The 19516-nt window shown below is 37.9% G+C and overlaps 1 protein-coding gene across 1 annotated transcript; it reads right to left on the reverse strand.

Moving 5' to 3' along the window:
* Positions 1–3411: 3411 nt before the first annotated feature.
* On the reverse strand, positions 3412–3837 carry LOC132564936 (protein rtoA-like). The gene has a single exon (XM_060229546.1). It carries the CDS (start codon positions 3835–3837, stop codon positions 3412–3414), a length of 426 nt encoding a protein of 141 aa, XP_060085529.1.
* Between the last annotated feature and the right edge of the window lie 15679 nt (positions 3838–19516).

Raw genomic sequence — 19516 nt, forward strand, 5'->3', positions numbered from 1 at the left:
GGACTCCAGTGAAATCAAAGAAGTGAGCTCCCGAAATCAAAAGCTGATGGGATTCCCGAGACCCAGTGAAATCAAAAGCTGATGGGGTTCCCGAGACCCAGTGAAATCAAAGGATGAATGGGATCCCGAGACTCAGTGCAATCAAAGACGGGGATGGGGATCCCGAGACCCAATGAAATTAAAGGCTGAGGAGATCCCGAGACAGTGTGAAATCAATGACTGAGTGGGGATCCCGAGACCCAGTGAAATCAAAGGCTTAGTGGGGATCCCGAGACCCAGTGACATCAAAGTCTGAGTTGGGATCCCGAGACCCAGTGAAATCAAACGCTGAGGGAGGATCCAGAGACAAATAAAATCAAAGGCTGAGGGGAGATCCAGAGACCGAGTGAAATCAAAGACTGACGGGGTTTCAGGACTCCAGTGAAATCAAAGAAGTGAGCTCCTGAAACCTGGTGAAATCAATGACTGGCGGGGTTTCAGGGACCGCGTGAAATCAATGACTGAGTGGGGATCTCGAGACCCAGTGAAATCAAAGGCTTAGTGGGGATCCCGAGACCCAGAGACATCAAAGGCTGAAGGGGATCCCGAGACCCAGTGACATCAAAGTCTGAGTTGGGATCCCGAGACCCAGTGAAATAAAAGGCTGAGGGAGGATCCAGAGACAAATGAAATCAAAGGCTGAGGGGGGATCCTGAGACCCAGTGACATCAAAGTCTGAGTTGGGATCCCGAGACCCAGGGAAATAAAAGGCTGAGGGGGGATCTAAAGACCCAGTTAAATCAAAGGCTGAGGGGGTTTCATGGACCCAGTAAAATCAAAGGCTGAGGGGGGATCCCGAAACCCAGTGAAATCAATGACTGGCGGGGTTTCAGGGACTCAGTGAAATCAAAAGCTGATGGGGTCTCCGAGACCCAGTGAAATCAAAGCCTGAAGGGGATCCCGAGACCCAGTGAAATCAAAGGATGAAGTGGATCCAAAGACCCAGTGAAATCAAAGGCTGAGGGGGGTTCCCGAGACCCAGTGAAATCAAAGCCTGAAGGGGATCCCGAGACCTAGTGAAATCAAAAGCTGATGGGGTTCCCGAGACACAGTGAAATCAAAGGATGAAGGGGATCCAAAGACCCAGTGAAATCAAAGGCTGAGGGGGGTTCCCGAGATCCAGTGAAATCAAAGGCTGAATGGGATCCGGAGACTCAGTGCAATCAAAGACCGGGGTGGGGATCCCGAGACCCAGTGAAATCAAAGGCTGAGGGGGATCCCGAGACCGCGTGAAATCAATGACTGAGTGGGGATCCCGAGACCCAGTGAAATCAAAGGCTTAGTGGGGATCCCGAGACCCAGTGACATCAAAGGCTGAAGGGGATCCCGAGACTCAGTGACATCAAAGTCTGAGTTGGGATCCCGAGACCCAGTGAAATAAAAGGCTGAGGGAGGATCCAGAGACAAATGAAATCAAAGGCTGAGGGGAGATCCAGAGACCGAGTGAAATCAAAGACTGGCGGGGTTTCAGGACTCCAGTGAAATCAAAGAAGTGAGCTCCCGAAATCAAAAGCTGATGGGATTCCCGAGACCCAGTGAAATCAAAAGCTGATGGGGTTCCCGAGACCCAGTGAAATCAAAGGATGAATGGGATCCCGAGACTCAGTGCAATCAAAGACCGGGATGGGGATCCCGAGACCCAGTGAAATTAAAGGCTGAGGAGATCCCGAGACAGTGTGAAATCAATGACTGAGTGGGGATCCCGAGACCCAGTGAAATCAAAGGCTTAGTGGGGATCCCGAGACCCAGTGACATCAAAGTCTGAGTTGGGATCCCGAGACCCAGTGAAATCAAACGCTGAGGGAGGATCCAGAGACAAATGAAATCAAAGGCTGAGGGGAGATCCAGAGACCGAGTGAAATCAAAGACTGACGGGGTTTCAGGACTCCAGTGAAATCAAAGAAGTGAGCTCCCGAAACCTGGTGAAATCAAAAGCTGATGGGGTTCCCGAGACCCAGTGAAATCAAAGGCGGAGGGGGATCCCGTGACCATGTGAAATCAAAGGCTGAGTGGGGATCCCGAGACCGAGTGAAATCAAAAGCTGAGTGGGGATCCCGAGACCCAATGAAATCAAAGGCTGAGGGGGGATCCCGAGACCGAGTGAAATCAAAAGCTGAGTGGGGATCCCGAGACCCAGTGAAATCAAAGACTGAGGGGGTTTCAGGCACCCAGTGAAATCAAAGAAGTGAGTTTCCGAAACCTGGTGAAATCAAATGGCTGAGAGGGTCCCAAGACTTAATGAAAACCCTGTCTATGTTTGAACCATATGGTATAAAATTAATAGATACGTCATGAAATGGACGCCTTACCATTATCAGTAAAGATACGGTCCGATCGTTCCACACAGAACGGGTATGGATTTATAACGAGCTTGATGACATGGTATCGCTACTGTTCGACAGACGCTTCAATCCGTTACAACTTCTGGTCCCGTTTTAGACGTCTCCGGCGGTATGTGTTACTCATCGCGACAATTAAATTCTCCAACTGTTTGTAGAGTACGTCTTCTTTAATCTTCTTATGATCATCCAATTTACATATGTGCATATTTTTGTGTCAAAAATATTTTGGTTTATTGATCCAATCAGATTGTTTTAGAAGGTCCGATTTTCACCGCGTGGTTTACAAAAATAAAACAGAAATGCCATATTTCCAGCTGGGGTAACAAAACGTTTGTTGAACTTGGTAAAGTGCCTATTTGAGGTTGAATATACTTCATACTACGGAATCGATTTTAGAAAATTACACTTTATACTGATAGTTGATTTCATCATTTTATTGGCATTTATATGTATCAGCAAATCTTGCTGTGCGTTTTCAAAAAATAATAAACTTTTGTTTACCATTTTTGAAAATGTGCCATCAATCTCATGAACCTTTCACGTCAAATGGTTTTGTGAACATTTAAACGGTAGAGCAACTGAAGAAAGTCGAAATCGTTTTCCGTTATTCTGTAGTACAATGACCTAACATTGAGACTTCATCTCCTCGACATCTCTGTATCTGTTTCTCCAGTACTCCCCGCCATCTCTGTATCTGATTTCCCGTACTCCCCGCCATCTCTGCATCTGTTTTTCCCGTACTTTACACCATCTCTGTATCTTTTTCGCCCGTATTCCCCGCCATCTCTGTATCTGTTTCTCCCGTACTCCCCGCCATCTCTGTATCTGTTTCTCCCGTACTTCCCACCATCTCTGTATCTGTTTCTCCCGTACTCCTCGCCATCTCTATATCTGTTTCTCCCGTACTCCCCGCCATCTCTGTATCATTTTCTCCCGTACTCCCCGCCATCTCTGTATCTTTTTCGCCCGTATTCCCCGCCATCTCTGTATCTGTTTCTCGGGTACTCCCCGCCATCTCTGTATCTGTTTCTCACGTACTCCCCGCCATCTCTGTATCTGTTTCTCCCGTACTTCCCACCATCTCTGTATCTGTTTCTCCCGTACTCCTCGCCATCTCTATATCTGTTTCTCCCGTACTCCCCGCCATCTCTGTATCATTTTCTCCCGTACTCCCCGCCATCTCTGTATCTGTTTCTCCCGTACTCCCCGCCATCTCTGTATCTGTTTCTCCCGTACTCCCCGCCATCTCTGTATCTGTTTCTCCCGTACTCCTTGCCATCTCTGTATCTGTTTCTCCCGTATTTCCCGCCATCTCTTTATCTGTTTCTCCCGTACTTCCCACAATTTCTGTATCTGTTTCTCTCGTATTCCCCGCCATCTCTGCATTTGTTTCTCCCGTACTCCCCGCCATCTCTGTATCTGTTTCTCCCGTACTTCCCACAATCTCTGTATCCATCTCTTCTCAACTCCCCACCATTTCTGTATCCGTCTCCGTCAGCTTTGTATCAATCCCACTACCTCACAAAGCGGGTCGCGCCACTGCGTGTTGCACCACTCCAAACTGATTCCTTGATAAAACTCAGTGCTTATATCTAGACTAGAGTAAAATCTCATAAATTGTCTATTGATAGCATCGAATTGGAAATGATACATTATCGTTTAAAGTTGCTTTGTTTATAAACAGATTCAAAACGTTCAGTCCGAGATATACCGAGCAATGTCATTAGGGACTATTTAACAGTAATAAACATGTAGATAAGGCATTCAGTTAAAATCTATCCCAGATAGCTTATCACGTGATTTATAAGGGACTCATTCAGAGAGCACATTGCCTGTGTTAACATAGTATCCTCGTCTTCTGTTAATTTCGTTTGATCGGATTTTATATCGTTTTAGATCAACACGCAAATAAATAAAAAAAAATAAAGCAACTGTTTTGACGAATTATATTTCACAGGAAAAACTTTCTTTGAGGGGGAAACGCATTCGACAGACAAACATGGGTTTAGCGTAAAACGATAATGAATTATATTTCACAGAAACACGACTTTCTTTAAAGAGGAAAACACATCAGACAAACGGGGCTCTAGCGTAAAATGATAATGAATTATATTTCACAGAAACACGACTTTCTTTGAAGGGGAAAACGCACGAATGTAGAACGTTACATGAAACATAAACATGATATGGTGAATAGAGACATAAATTCTATAGAATATGAAGGTAGAAAGTTACATGAAACATAAACATGATATGGTGAATAGAGACATAAATTCGATAGAATATGAAGGTAGAGAGTTATATGAAACACAAACATGATATGGTGAATAGAGACATAAATTCTATAGAATATGAAGGTAGAAAGTTATATGAAACATAAACATGGTTTGCTGAATACAGAAAGTAAATTCTATAGAATATGAAGTTTCCAATGTGTATCCCGTAAATGTTGCTGTGTATGAGCTCTGTGCATCAACCATCGACTTTGATTTCTGATTTAAAATTTAAACAGATACCAAAAGTCTTGTGTTGTCATACAAATCTCTGATATCTCAGGCTTCGTGTGGTCATACAAATCTCTGATATCTCAGGCTTCGTGTGGTCATACAAATCTCTGATATCTCAGGCTTCGTGTGGTCATACAGATCTCTGATATCTCAGGCTTCGTGTGGTCATACAGATCTCTGATATCTCAGGCTTTATGTGGTCATACAAATCTCTGATATCTTAGGCTTTATGTGGTCATGCAAATCTCTGATATGTCAGGCTTTATGTGGTCATACAAATCTCTGATATGTCAGGCTTTGTGTGGTCATACAGATCTCTGATATCTCAGGCTTCGTGTGGTCATACAAATCTCTGATATCTCAGGCTTTATGTGGTCATACAAATCTCTGATATGTCAGGCTTTGTGTGGTCATACAAATCTCTGATATCTCATGCTTCGTGTGGTCATACAAATCTCTGATATCTCAGGCTTCGTGTGGTCATACAGATCTCTGATATCTCAGGCTTCGTGTGGTCATACAGATCTCTGATATCTTAGGCTTTATGTGGTCATACAGATCTCTGATATCTTAGGCTTTATGTGGTCATACAGATCTCTGATATCTCAGGCTTTATGTGGTCATACAAATCTCTGATATCTCAGGCTTCGTGTGGTCATACAGATCTCTGATATCTCAGGCTTCGTGTGGTCATACAAATCTCTGATATCTCAGGCTTCGTGTGGTCATACAAATCTCTGATATCTCAGGCTTTATGTGGTCATACAAATCTCTGATATCTCAGGCTTCGTGTGGTCATACAAATCCAAATTATTAATTGGTGTTCACTGTACCGTAACTGCAGTCTATGATACATTTCTGTTCCTTGTACCGTAACTACATAAGATGATACACTTGTGTTCATTGTACCGTAACTACATAAGATGATAAATTATTGTTTATTGTACCGTAACTACAAAGGATTATATATTATTATTGATGATACAATGGTGTTAATTGTACCGTAACTACATACGATATATTGGTGTTCATTGTACTGTAACTACAAAAGATGATACATTGGTGTTCATTGATCCGTAATTACATAGGATTATATATTATTATTGATGATACAATGGTGTTCATTGTACCGTAACTACATACGATACATTGGTGTTCATTGTACTGTAACTACAAAAGATGATACATTGGTGTTCATTGATCCGTAACTACATAAGATGATACAATGGTGTTCATTGTACTGTAACTACAAAAGATGACACATTGGCGTTCATTGTACCATAACTACATAAGATGATACAATGGTGTTCATTGTACCGTAACTACATAGGATGATATATTGGTGTTCATTGTACCGTAACTACATAGGATGGCATACGTGTTCATTGTACCGTAACTACATTAGACGATATATTGGTGATCATTGTACCGTAACTACATATGATGATACAATGGTGTCCATTGTACCGTAACTACATAAGATGATACATTGGTGTACTTTGAACCGCAACTACATATGATACATTGGTGTTCATTGTACCGTAACTACATAGGATGGCATAAGTGTTCATTGTACCGTAACTACATATGATAATACAATGGTGTCCATTGTACCGTAACTACATAAGATGATACATTGGTGTTCATTGAACCGTAACTACATAGGATTATATAGTGGTGTTCATTGTACCGTAACTACATCAGATGATACATTGGTGTTCATTTAACCGTAACTACATAGGATTATATATTGGTGTTCATTGTACCGTAACTACACTGGTATTATATTCCATGGCAACATAGCATACACGAGTCTGAATTAAATACTGATGTGGGGCTATTTCTGAGAACGGTTTTAAAAAGTGTATCAATGACGATACACGAGTCTGGATTAAATAGTGATGTGGGGGTATTTCTGAGAACGGTTTTAAAAAGTGTATCAATGACGATACACGAGTCTGGATTAAATAGTGATATATGATATTAGACCCCCAAGATTTTTAAGAGTGTATCAACATCTAATTATAATTGTTGTGACAAACCTTGCATAGTACTTTGTTACCAATGAATTTATCAGGCAGCTACACATGCTATATCAAGGCTATGTTGAGAACTTTCAAGTAAGACAATATTAATTTTCATTGTAAGTATTGTATACATAAGAACAAAGAATGCGTATTTGCTATCAATTCAAATGACGTCATTTTGTTTATTCACACGTGACTTAAATGCAGCCTACATTGTGTTAAACATTTCGCTTTCTGCTTGTAGATCAATTGTATCAAGTTTGTGCATACAAATGTCGCCATGCATTTGGCTCGGAGTTGCATCGCCAATGAGTTGCATCGCCACTAAGGTGCATAGATAATTATCATAAATATCGATCCAGAATCGATTATAATGATCAGGGCATTGGATCATCATTAACAATGACGGTTCGGAAAGTTGATTCAAAGTTTCTAAGTATTACAAAATACAGTATTCTGCGACGTCAGACATATTGCACGTTAAAAAACTCCAAACATTTCCGGTTTAATACCGTACGGTCTGTGTCCGTCTTTATCATCATAAAATAAAATGCGATTAGCTGCGCTGACCTTCGACTTTCAACCAAATGGTCCGCATATCATACAAGTATTGAGGTACAAACACGTTAAAGCAGCTTCGCCACATGGTGTGATCTGCACTTACCATATGGTGTGACAAACAGATTTCTCTAGATAAAAAACTTGAATACCCAATAATCATCCATCTTTATAGTCTTACAAAACAAGGCTGTCCACCAATGAAAGGAATGCGGTAATATTTTACAGTTTTCGCGGAAGTACAAAAATATATATATAATAAAAACAACAAATATATAAAAAAAAAATAAGCAGGGGTTTACATAGATACGCATCACCTTATCTTTCTCTTTTGATATAAATATATTGAAAAGTTAAACACTATTAGGCGGTTCATGAAATATAGTGTACATGATGTCTTTTATTTCAAAATTGGTCCAGAATGACCTTTGACCCTTAATCTTGACAAATAACTGCTAAAACCTGATATGGCTATTTGCAGTGGCTCATGAGATATCTTCTACACAAGGATAGAACGGACGGACGGACATACAAAATGATTACTACATAAAACATCAAGAAAATACTAACATGTCAACATAATCGTAATACCAACTCAAATTCCATAAAACTAGGGCAAATATATGAACAAAAGAAAGGTTTAAACTGACACTCCTGAACAGAAACATACAAGTTAACAGGGATGTTGTAATATGTTGTTACACACACGAGACTGTTGTATTCAGAAACATACAAGTTAAGGGAGATATTGTAACATGTTGTTACACACACGAGACTGTTGTATTCAGAAACATACAAGTGGGATGTTGTTACAAACTCGAGACTGTTGTATTCAGAAACATACTAGTTAAGTGAGATATTGTAACATGTTGTTACACACACGAGACTGTGTTGTATTCAGAAACATACAAGTTAAGTGAGATATTGTAACATGTTGTTACACACACGAGACTGTTGTATTCAGAAACATACAAGTGGGATGTTGTTACAAACTCGAGACTGTTGTACTCAGAAACATACTAGTTAAGTGAGATATTGTAACATGTTGTTACACACACGAGACTGTGTTGTATTCAGAAACATACAAGTTAAGTGAGATATTGTAACACGTTGTTACACACACGAGACTGTGTGGTATTCAGAAACATTTATGTCTGGTGTGATATTGTAATATTTTAAACACACAATTTGGGGAGCATATCCATAATGCATGTATTTGTCGATTATTTTTGTTACACGTTTGTAATTATTTGTTCATGTCTCCCGTAGTCCTTCAGTTGTTCAATGCATACCCTTCAAAATGATCCAAATGTACCTAAAGCGTTTATACAACGTATATCTAACTGCTTGCACAGTATGATAGAATCTTACATGGGCTTTTTCCAGAGATCGGGATATCTCAAAGTATGACCAGCCAGCGTGTTTGATTATTATTCTTACATACTTACAAAATCCAGTACCCAATGGCAAGTTGGGAAACCTTGGCGCCGTCATCAATTTTCAGTAAATTTACGTCGAAATTTGACATTATCAATTTGTGTTATAGATACATTACATAAAATTATGACGCTATCCTCTTGCGAGTAGCGTCATAGCGCGCGCCACCTGTCTTTCCCTACCCCGTCTGAGATATTTATCCCATTCATAGCAACCTCGAGATCACCATTGAGGCACGTGAGAAAAATGTATCTCACTTAACTTCGTGTACAGAAAATGCAAAGAGTGCATCTTTAATGGAAGTCTTCAACAGGAAGAAATACCGCCGTCCTTTAAGCACATCGGAGACAAACGGCTTTCCTGCAGACAGCGCCAACTTATCTCGTTAAGTTAAAGCAAACGTTGAACTTAAAAGTATGGTCACATTTCCTTAAGGACCATTTTGAGGACTTCTTTTTTCGACAAGAGGGCTGTTTATGTGGGTTTCCATACATTGGAGGGACCACCTTCAATAAGACTCGATAATTCCGCGATTAGCAACACTTTTCATAGATGAGCTAACTGTCATTTGCAAAATGAATTACGACAACACAACCAAATTGGCATGCAGTACACAGTATGTAATTCTGCAAGAAAGACGGTATTAGGGAAAGGTAAAACAGGAAGCAGACAAAAGTATAGGAGTCAAAATAAGCAATTTAAAACTTAAATTTCAAATGTTAATTTTTCTGTTGTTGTAAAAGGTCTGATGATTACAGCTCAAACCTTAGTGTCTCTTATATTATCCAATACTGATGAATTTTCAACCTGGCAATATTCCAGCAGTTTGAATAATCCAAAAACAAACGTGAGAATAAAGTGAGCGAGTTACGTGGTTGATGTTTGACGGATGAGCTTTTGCTTATTGAATGAAACGCAGAATACAATCCGTCTTTTTGATGCTATTGTAAGCGACGGAATCGGGCAAATGTCGATTACTTCGAGTCACGTAATTAGTTTCTATCAGTTTATATATTTACTTGAGAATTGGCTTTGTTAAACGAGTTCTCATCTGCAAGTTATAACTTACCTTAATTGACCAATATTTACATGGCCGGTGTTGTAGATGAAACAGAAGACCCGAACTCTCCTACTTTATAGATGTCTCCGCGGAAATCTTTCTTTTGTTCACATTGTGGCCTCGTATCATCGATATTAAGTTTGAATGAAGATTATGTTTGCGTTTTTTTTGGTTTTGTTTTTGTGTTATAAACACGAACACCTCTGCTCACACTGGTTGTAATTTGATCAATCTATACAGGTTAGACGAAATGATACCAAGTTGCTCTTCTAACTGGCGACCTACAGATATTGGAAACAATACCACGGTAAAATCGCACATATAATAACAAGATAATATATAGTACTACACTTTGAGCTGAACATTCACCATCAACACACATTACAAAAAAGCACCTGTACTTTCTTAATGTATCTTTTAATAATCTGAAATGCTTCTTAATGCACGCTATTATTCCAATTACATCTACTATACTTTAAATTTTGCACAAATTGACAATCGTCTGTGTAAAACAAAACACAATTAAATAGTATGTATTATATATATATTTCAATGAATATAGTGCATCAGTTTTTATATACTGTGCAGATATTTAATTCAGCGGGTTTAATATTTCGCGGTGGATTAGTTTCGTGGTATTCAATTCCGTGCAAAGAGTCGAACCTCATTATCTCGAAGTCGGCAGTAACACGGGAAAAAGTTATCCGAATATTCGATTAAAGCGAGCTCGAATGGTAAGTATGAAATTTTGTCAAGACCGATGAAATACGTCGGATTAAACGGAATCTTTAAGATATATGAATTCGAAATAACGAAGTTCGACTGTGTCTTAATTTGTAACCGACATAACGTATACTTATCGAGATTCTGATTCACTTAGTAATTACACAGTTCTACTAAAAACACAAGATGTAGAAATGTATTTAAATTCTACAGTGACAAGACTGTTATCCTAATGTACAATAATAATGTCAGTTATCCTAATGTACAATAATAATGTCAGTTATCCTAATGTACAATAACAATGTCACTGTTATCCTAATGTACAATAATAATGTCAGTTATCCTAACGTACAATAATAATGTCAGTTATCCTAATGTACAATAATAATGTCAGTTATCCTAATGTACAATAATAATGTCAGTTATCCTAATGTACAATAATAATGTCAGTTATCCTAATGTACAATAATAATGTCAGTTATCCTAATGTACAATAATAATGTCACTGTTATCCTAACGTACAATAATAATGTCACTGTTATCCTAATGTACAATAATAATGTCAGTTATCCTAATGTACAATAATAATGTCACTGTTATCCTAATGTACAATAATAATGTCACTGTTATCCTAATGTACAATAATAATGTCACTGTTATCCTAATGTACAATAATAATGTCAGTTATCCTAATGTACAATAATAATGTCACTGTTATCCTAATGTACAATAATAATGTCAGTTATCCTAATGTACAATAATAATGTCACTGTTATCCTAATGTACAATAATAATGTCAGTTATCCTAATGTACAATAATAATGTCAGTTATCCTAATGTACAATAATAATGTCAGTTATCCTAATGTACAATAATAATGTCAGTTATCCTAATGTACAATAATAATGTCAGTTATCCTAATGTACAATAATAATGTCGCTGTTATCCTAATGTACAATAATAATGTCAGTTATCCTAATGTACAATAATAATTTCAGTTATCCTAACGTACAATAATAATGTCGCTGTTATCCTAATGTACAATAATAATGTCAGTTATCCTAATGTACAATAATAATGTCAGTTATCCTAATGTACAATAATAATGTCACTGTTATCCTAATGTACAATAATAATGTCAGTTATCCTAATGTACAATAATAATGTCACTGTTATCCTAATGTACAATAATAATGTCAGTTATCCTAATGTACAATAATAATGTCAGTTATCCTAACGTACAATAATAATGTCAGTTATCCTAACGTACAATAATAATGTCACTGTTATCCTAATGTACAATAATAATGTCAGTTATCCTAATGTACAATAATAATGTCAGTTATCCTAATGTACAATAATAATGTCACTGTTATCCTAATGTACAATAATAATGTCAGTTATCCTAATGTACAATAATAATGTCACTGTTATCCTAATGTACAATAATAATGTCAGTTATCCTAATGTACAATAATAATGTCAGTTATCCTAATGTACAATAATAATGTCACTGTTATCCTAATGTACAATAATAATGTCAGTTATCCTAATGTACAATAATAATGTCACTGTTATCCTAATGTACAATAATAATGTCAGTTATCCTAACGTACAATAATAATGTCAGTTATCCTAATGTACAATAATAATGTCAGTTATCCTAATGTACAATAATAATGTCAGTTATCCTAACGTACAATAATAATGTCAGTTATCCTAATGTACAATAATAATGTCACTGTTATCCTAATGTACATAATAATGTCAGTTATCCTAATGTACAATAATAATGTCACTGTTATCCTAATGTACAATAATAATGTCAGTTATCCTAACGTACAATAATAATGTCAGTTATCCTAATGTACAATAATAATGTCAGTTATCCTAATGTACAATAATAATGTCAGTTATCCTAATGTACAATAATAATGTCAGTTATCCTAATGTACAATAATAATGTCAGTTATCCTAATGTACAATAATAATGTCACTGTTATCCTAATGTACAATAATAATGTCAGTTATCCTAATGTACAATAATAATGTCACTGTTATCCTAATGTACAATAATAATGTCAGTTATCCTAACGTACAATAATAATGTCAGTTATCCTAATGTACAATAATAATGTCAGTTATCCTAATGTACAATAATAATGTCACTGTCATCTTAGTGTACAATAAGAATAACTGATGGAAACATGCTACTTCATACTTTGTAACTTATAAGGTATATACTGATATATTATGCTGGGTTGGCACTTCAGATATTGCCGTGTCCATTTTGCTCAGGTGAATGAACCCTCAACGGCAGACATTCAGCTTTCTGTGACTTTCAGTTGCATGTCCACTTTATTTACATTCGAATGGGTACCTTTTCAGGTGCTCAAGAGAGTTGAACATCTTTCGAGTCAATTCCTGTGCCCAGATCAAAGACAATACCTAAAAGAATGGACGATCATATCCACATACCACATTTCCTATGGTAAGTTCAATTATTTATCTTCTATTCGCACCTCACATTTCCCAGCTTCCTCTCAGCAGTGTAAACAAACACAGCTAGACCCTAGTTGACACTGACAACCTCATTATCACGATTCCAGGAGTGTCATCAACAAACACCACAGTCCGTATGTATCGCTTTATGCGAGTGACGTCTTCCCTCTTCTACCATCACTGTTCTATATGTGTAGCCGAATAAGCAAGTGTCTTATTTCCTCTTCCAACATCACTACCAATATGGAGCCGAAGTAAGCGAATGTCGACATTACTCTTACACAACCACTGTCCATATGTAGATTTAAGGGAGTGTTGTCTTCCTCTTACACAACCACTGTCCATATGTAGATTTAAGGGAGTGTTGTCTTCCTCTCACACAACCACTGTCCATATGTAGATTTAAGGGAGTGTTGTCTTCCTCTTACACAACCAGTCCATATGTAGATTTAAGGGAGTGTTGTCTTCCTCTCACACAACCAGTCTTTATGTTGCTGATTTAAGGGAGTGTTGTCTTCCTCTCACACAACCACTGTCCATATGTAGATTTAAGGGAGTGTTGTCTTCCTCTTACACAACCAGTCCATATGTAGATTTAAGGGAGTGTTGTCTTCCTCTCACACAACCAGTCTTTATGTTGCTGATTTAAGGGAGTGTTGTCTTCCTCTCACACAACCACTGTCCATATGTAGATTTAAGGGAGTGTTGTCTTCCTCTCACACAACCAGTCTTTATGTTGCTGATTTAAGGGAGTGTTGTCTTCCTCTTACACAACCACTGTCCATATGTAGATTTAAGGGAGTGTTGTCTTCCTCTCACACAACCACTGTCCATATGTAGATTTAAGGGAGTGTTGTCTTCCTCTCACACAACCACTGTCCATATGTAGATTTAAGGGAGTGTTGTCTCCCTCTCACACAACCACTGTCTTTATGTTGCTGATTTAAGGGAGTGTTGTCTTCCTCTCACACAACCACTGTCCATATGTAGATTTAAGGGAGTGTTGTCTTCCTCTTACACAACCAGTCCATATGTAGATTTAAGGGAGTGTTGTCTTCCTCTCACACAACCAGTCTTTATGTTGCTGATTTAAGGGAGTGTTGTCTTCCTCTCACACAACCACTGTCCATATGTAGATTTAAGGGAGTGTTGTCTTCCTCTCACACAACCAGTCTTTATGTTGCTGATTTAAGGGAGTGTTGTCTTCCTCTTACACAACCACTGTCCATATGTAGATTTAAGGGAGTGTTGTCTTCCTCTCACACAACCACTGTCCATATGTAGATTTAAGGGAGTGTTGTCTTCCTCTCACACAACCACTGTCCATATGTAGATTTAAGGGAGTGTTGTCTTCCTCTTACACAACCAGTCCATATGTAGATTTAAGGGAGTGTTGTCTTCCTCTTACACAACCACTGTCCATATGTAGATTTAAGGGAGTGTTGTCTTCCTCTTACACAACCACTGTCTTTATGTTGCTGATTTAAGGGAGTGTTGTCTTCCTCTTACACAACCACTGTCTTTATGTTGCTGATTTAAGGGAGTGTTGTCTTCCTCTTACACAACCATTCCATATGTAGATTTAAGGGAGTGTTGTCTCCCTCTCACACAACCACTGTCTTTATGTTGCTGATTTAAGGGAGTGTTGTCTTCCTCTTACACAACCATTCCATATGTAGATTTAAGGGAGTGTTGTCTCCCTCTCACACAACCACTGTCTTTATGTTGCTGATTTAAGGGAGTGTTGTCTTCCTCTTACACAACCACTGTCCATATGTAGATTTAAGGGAGTGTTGTCTTCCTCTTACACAACCAGTCTTTATGTTGCTGATTTAAGGACAGCTTTTAATAATAATTTGGTGACAGAGTACAAGTCGAGTGATCATCAGAACCTCACTAGCCGTCCTTCTCAGGATTATTAGCGATAATAGGGACCAGAAATTTCTCCGATTATTTTCACGTGACATGCCTGATCTTGCGTTACGTTTTTACGTTAACATTCACGTATTTTTCTCTCTCTACTCTCGGGGTATTTTTTTCAATAAATGTTTGTTAAACATAACGGTTGGTGTATAAGATGAAAACATCTAATTTTGTAAGATTGATTGCATAGAAACCAAAGAAATCTGAAGAATTAAACAAGAGGCCCATGGGCCTTAACGGTCATCTCACAAAATGCAAGCCAAACTCTAACAGTGAGTCTGCTGTTAAAACAGTGGGCTTTATTCATTTGAATAAACTTGGTAGCCCTTCCTTCCAGCATCCTACAGGCCCAATATCAGCACTCTGAGCCTTTTGGTTACTGAGAAAAAGTCGTTTACAGATTTTAACATATTTGAACCCTGTGATCTTGAAAGTGGGTCAAGGTCATTCACTTGAACACATTTGGTAACATTTTCTCAAAGCATCCTACAGGCCCAATATCAGCACTCTAATCATTTTGGTTATTGAGAAGTCATTTGCATATTTTAACATATTTAACCCCTGTGACCTTGAAAGTGGGTCAAGGTAATTCATTTGAACAAATTTGGTAGCATGTCATCCCAGCATCCTACAGGTCCATTATCAGCACTCATTGACTTTTGCTTATTGAAGAGACGTTGTTTGTATATTTTAACATATTTGACCCCTGTGACCTAGAAAGTGGGTCGAGGTCATTCATTTTAACAAACTTGGTAGCATGTCATCCATGCGTCCTACAGGTCCATTATCAGCGCTCTCTGACTTTTGCTTATTGAGAAGTCGTTTGTATATTTTAATATATTTGACCCCTGTGACCTTGAAAGTGGGTCACGGTCATTCATTTGAACAAACTTGGTAGCCCTTTCTGCATTCTGAGCCTTTTGGTTGTTGAGAAGTTGTTTAAAAATTTTAACATATTCGACCCCTGTGACCTAGAAAGTGGGTCGAGGTCATTCATTTGAACAAACTTGGTAGCCCTTCCTCCAAGCATCCTACAGGCCCAATATCAGCACTCTTGGACTTTTGCTTATTGAGAAGAAGTCGTTTGTATATTTTAACATATTTGACCCCTGTGACCTTGAAAGTGGGTCAAGGTCATTGACTTGAACAATCTTTGTAGGGCTCCATGCCAGCATGTTATGGGCCAAGTATTAGCCCCCTAGGTCTTCTAGTATTTGAGAAGAAGTTTTTTGAATGACGGATGCACGGCGGACGGCGGACGACGACGGACGAAGCACGATGGCTATAGGTCATCTCGACCCTTCGGGTCAGATGACCTAAAAATCCACACAAATACATTTGTTGTAAATTATTCTGTTTGAAATCGCAACAGAATCAAATTTCCTTTTGTACTCGAAATGTCAAGTAAAGACAAAATTGTCTTTCCTACAGAAAACTCAACGTCATGACAGTGTGCATTCTACAATTTGTGTCACTTTGGTCTATTGTTCGTTTCAAACCCTCGGTACCCTTTTTATATTATCGCACTGCGGAGCAACTAGAAGTGCTCTTACTTGACTACGCGACGAGAGCAATACCGCCGTTACTGCGAGTACATCGGAGACAATCGACTTTTCGTTGAACCACTTCATACTAAAGCAAAGGTTACATATCATTAACTATTTTACATTGTACAACCTAGTCATGACAGTGTTAAAGCGTGAAACCATTGACGAATAACAGTTATGAAATGTGCTTAGTATTAATGTTTGCTTAGTATTAATGTGTATATGAACGAGAAAAAGTACCTTGATTGACGAAGATGTAGGTGGAGCTGAACAGCCTGATGTAAAAAGATCGCGCGATAACAAACCACCGATGCAGTGTGTATGTGTACATAACCGGTACTAGAAAAAGGAACTTTCTAGGAGACACATCGCCATGTGTTCAATGAGAGTGTCCACGAAAAACACAGCGTCACAGTAGCATAAAATGTCTCCAGACAAGAAATGTTCCTATGACTGCTTTCAATTTTCATATTGACGTTAAGAAAATAATGGGAAGAGAAATTGTCCTCGTTTACCGATGGTTCATGTATAATTTCCGTATCACGTCCGGAACAAGTGTCGTGGGAATCAATTGACATATACAAAATATACAAAGTTTCTGTCACAGAAAGTATGATATATGTTACAATGCATTTGGTATGCATGATACTGATAGTGTCTCGTAACACACCTTACAATTATTTGTTTAAAACTTGACAAATACTTGTAAGGGTATGAATGTGCAGGCGCTGACTTCTATGTAATGCTTAGGTCAGACGCCTACGGATGGCCCCAGTCCAAGATATTAAATGAAGGTATCGCAGTATTACATGGCAAACCAAAGTAAAAGTAGTTTTGAATGGTATTTTGATGTTACGATGTATTATACGTAAAAAGTTAATCCTAATTCAACAACTAGAGTAATATTAAGGAAGAGGTTGCCTAAGATGAAATGGCCACATAATGATCACAGTGTCCGCCTATATAAGGCGAATTCAAGTGAAAAACCGAAATAGTTGACACAATATCTCTCTTTCCTCTAGTCCATCATTTGACGGCGATGGTGCATTAGCATTGTTACAATGGCATAGATTCCTTTAAAGGGAGTAAATACGCAAAGACTCGCACCAACGGAAGTTTCATCGCGACTAGCACCGTACGGGTATAAATAGACAGCTTTTCAGTTCCGGTTCCAGGTTAACGATATCAAATCAAATCAAAATATTTCCTACGTGGTAATATTTTCTTGCACTTGAGGATACGTGTTGTATGTATAATGCATGTATGCAATAAATACGGGTATGTGCCGATGTTAATCATACGAGTGCACCTAAAAAACCGAGCAAAGAATGTCAAAGTTTATACAAAACATTCCTGCGTCGACATGGGTAGGACAGTTTTCGGGATCTCTAAACCCAGTTGTTCTCGGCGTCTACAAATCTAAATCACTTTAGCATTTTGTATTAAATTTATTGTTTTGCAAACTTTGAAAGGAAACCAGTGCTAATAGTCTGAAATAATGGTGACTAAATGTCCCTTCAGTAATTAGTATAGATTTTTAAAGGGTGTGGTATGTGTATATGTGGGGATAAGTGTAAGGGTTATCATTTGATTCACGAAAGTCACCATTTTTCTACAAAACAAACGTGTGGTTGTTTAATACTACATTTAATACTGTATTTAACTACTTCTCATTGGTTATTTTTCTTTTGATTAATAGTGAATAATTATAATAAGTAGCGATAATTTGCCGATGGATTGGGTATGAATACATTAGACAATCCAATAACTCGTTCATTTCAAATTGTCTCTATATTGTTCAGAGTAGGGAAGCAATTTACAAGGACATAAAAGTAATACAAACGAGAAACAAGGATGTGTTTGTTGTAACTTTTTTTTTGTTTTTTTTTTGTAAACTCCATACAAACCATATAAGGAAATGGACAATTATCAACGAAAGTTAAATTTATTTAACTATATGGCAACCTCATGCTTTCTGCTGTCGTCAGGTTTCAGCGCTCTTCTGTATATTCTTCAAATCACAGATTAACGTTCGATATAAATCGATATAAATAAGTCATTTTTTCTGCTTTTCCTACTTTCTATATCAAATATTTCACACATTTACTATATCTACAGGCTGTTAGAAAAATATCTTAGTTCAGTATTACTGCGTTAAATACTATTTTATGTTTTCACAAAAAAAAAAAAAAAAAAAAAACTTTCTCGGTCTTTTCCACATTTTCTCAATTGGACTATTGTATAAAATCCTCATTTCTTTAGGTTCGTTGTCACAACACCATAACATCAATTTTCTGATCTCTACATCACTTAAACATGTATGGAATAAACGATAATTTCGACACATTATTATTCGATACAAGCCTCATTATCAAAAATTTGCCATCTCAACATCAAATCATCGAGAATGACACTTTTAAGCAACGGGAGTTCTGAGTTAGAGCCAAAAATATATGTTCGACATTCAACTGTCCAATAAAATCTCTTAACCTTGGTTGAATTGAACACATTGTTTAAAGTGTCATACATGTGCTCAAATCTGTGTATCAAGTAAGTTATTTTGACAAATATGAAAATGGTAGGTATTGCAAGCATCATCTCCCTTTTACTGACGGAAGGTATCATCACCAGATCACGAAGTCACCGCCGCTATGTAGCCGTATCAACATGTGTAATACATAATAACGACACCGAAACGATTGATCTCACTTCATTAAATATATTTGGCCACGTCTGATGATAATGTAGAGTTAGTTATGGAATGTGTTTCCTTTAACCGATATAGTGCGTTTCTCTTACTACCAAAGATATTTCTTCGGAAATGTTAAAATTGACGAGATGGAAATGAAGA

This window comes from Ylistrum balloti, unplaced genomic scaffold (genome assembly GCF_031769215.1).
Source record: "Ylistrum balloti isolate Yb309-2 unplaced genomic scaffold, AGI_CSIRO_Ybal_v1 Utg373176, whole genome shotgun sequence".
Taxonomy (NCBI): Eukaryota; Metazoa; Mollusca; class Bivalvia; order Pectinida; family Pectinidae; genus Ylistrum; species Ylistrum balloti.

Coding starts and splice junctions, on each gene's coding strand:
- LOC132564936 (XM_060229546.1), bottom strand. CDS start 3,837: ATGGATACAGAGATTGTGGGAAGTACGGGAGAAACAGATACAGAGATG.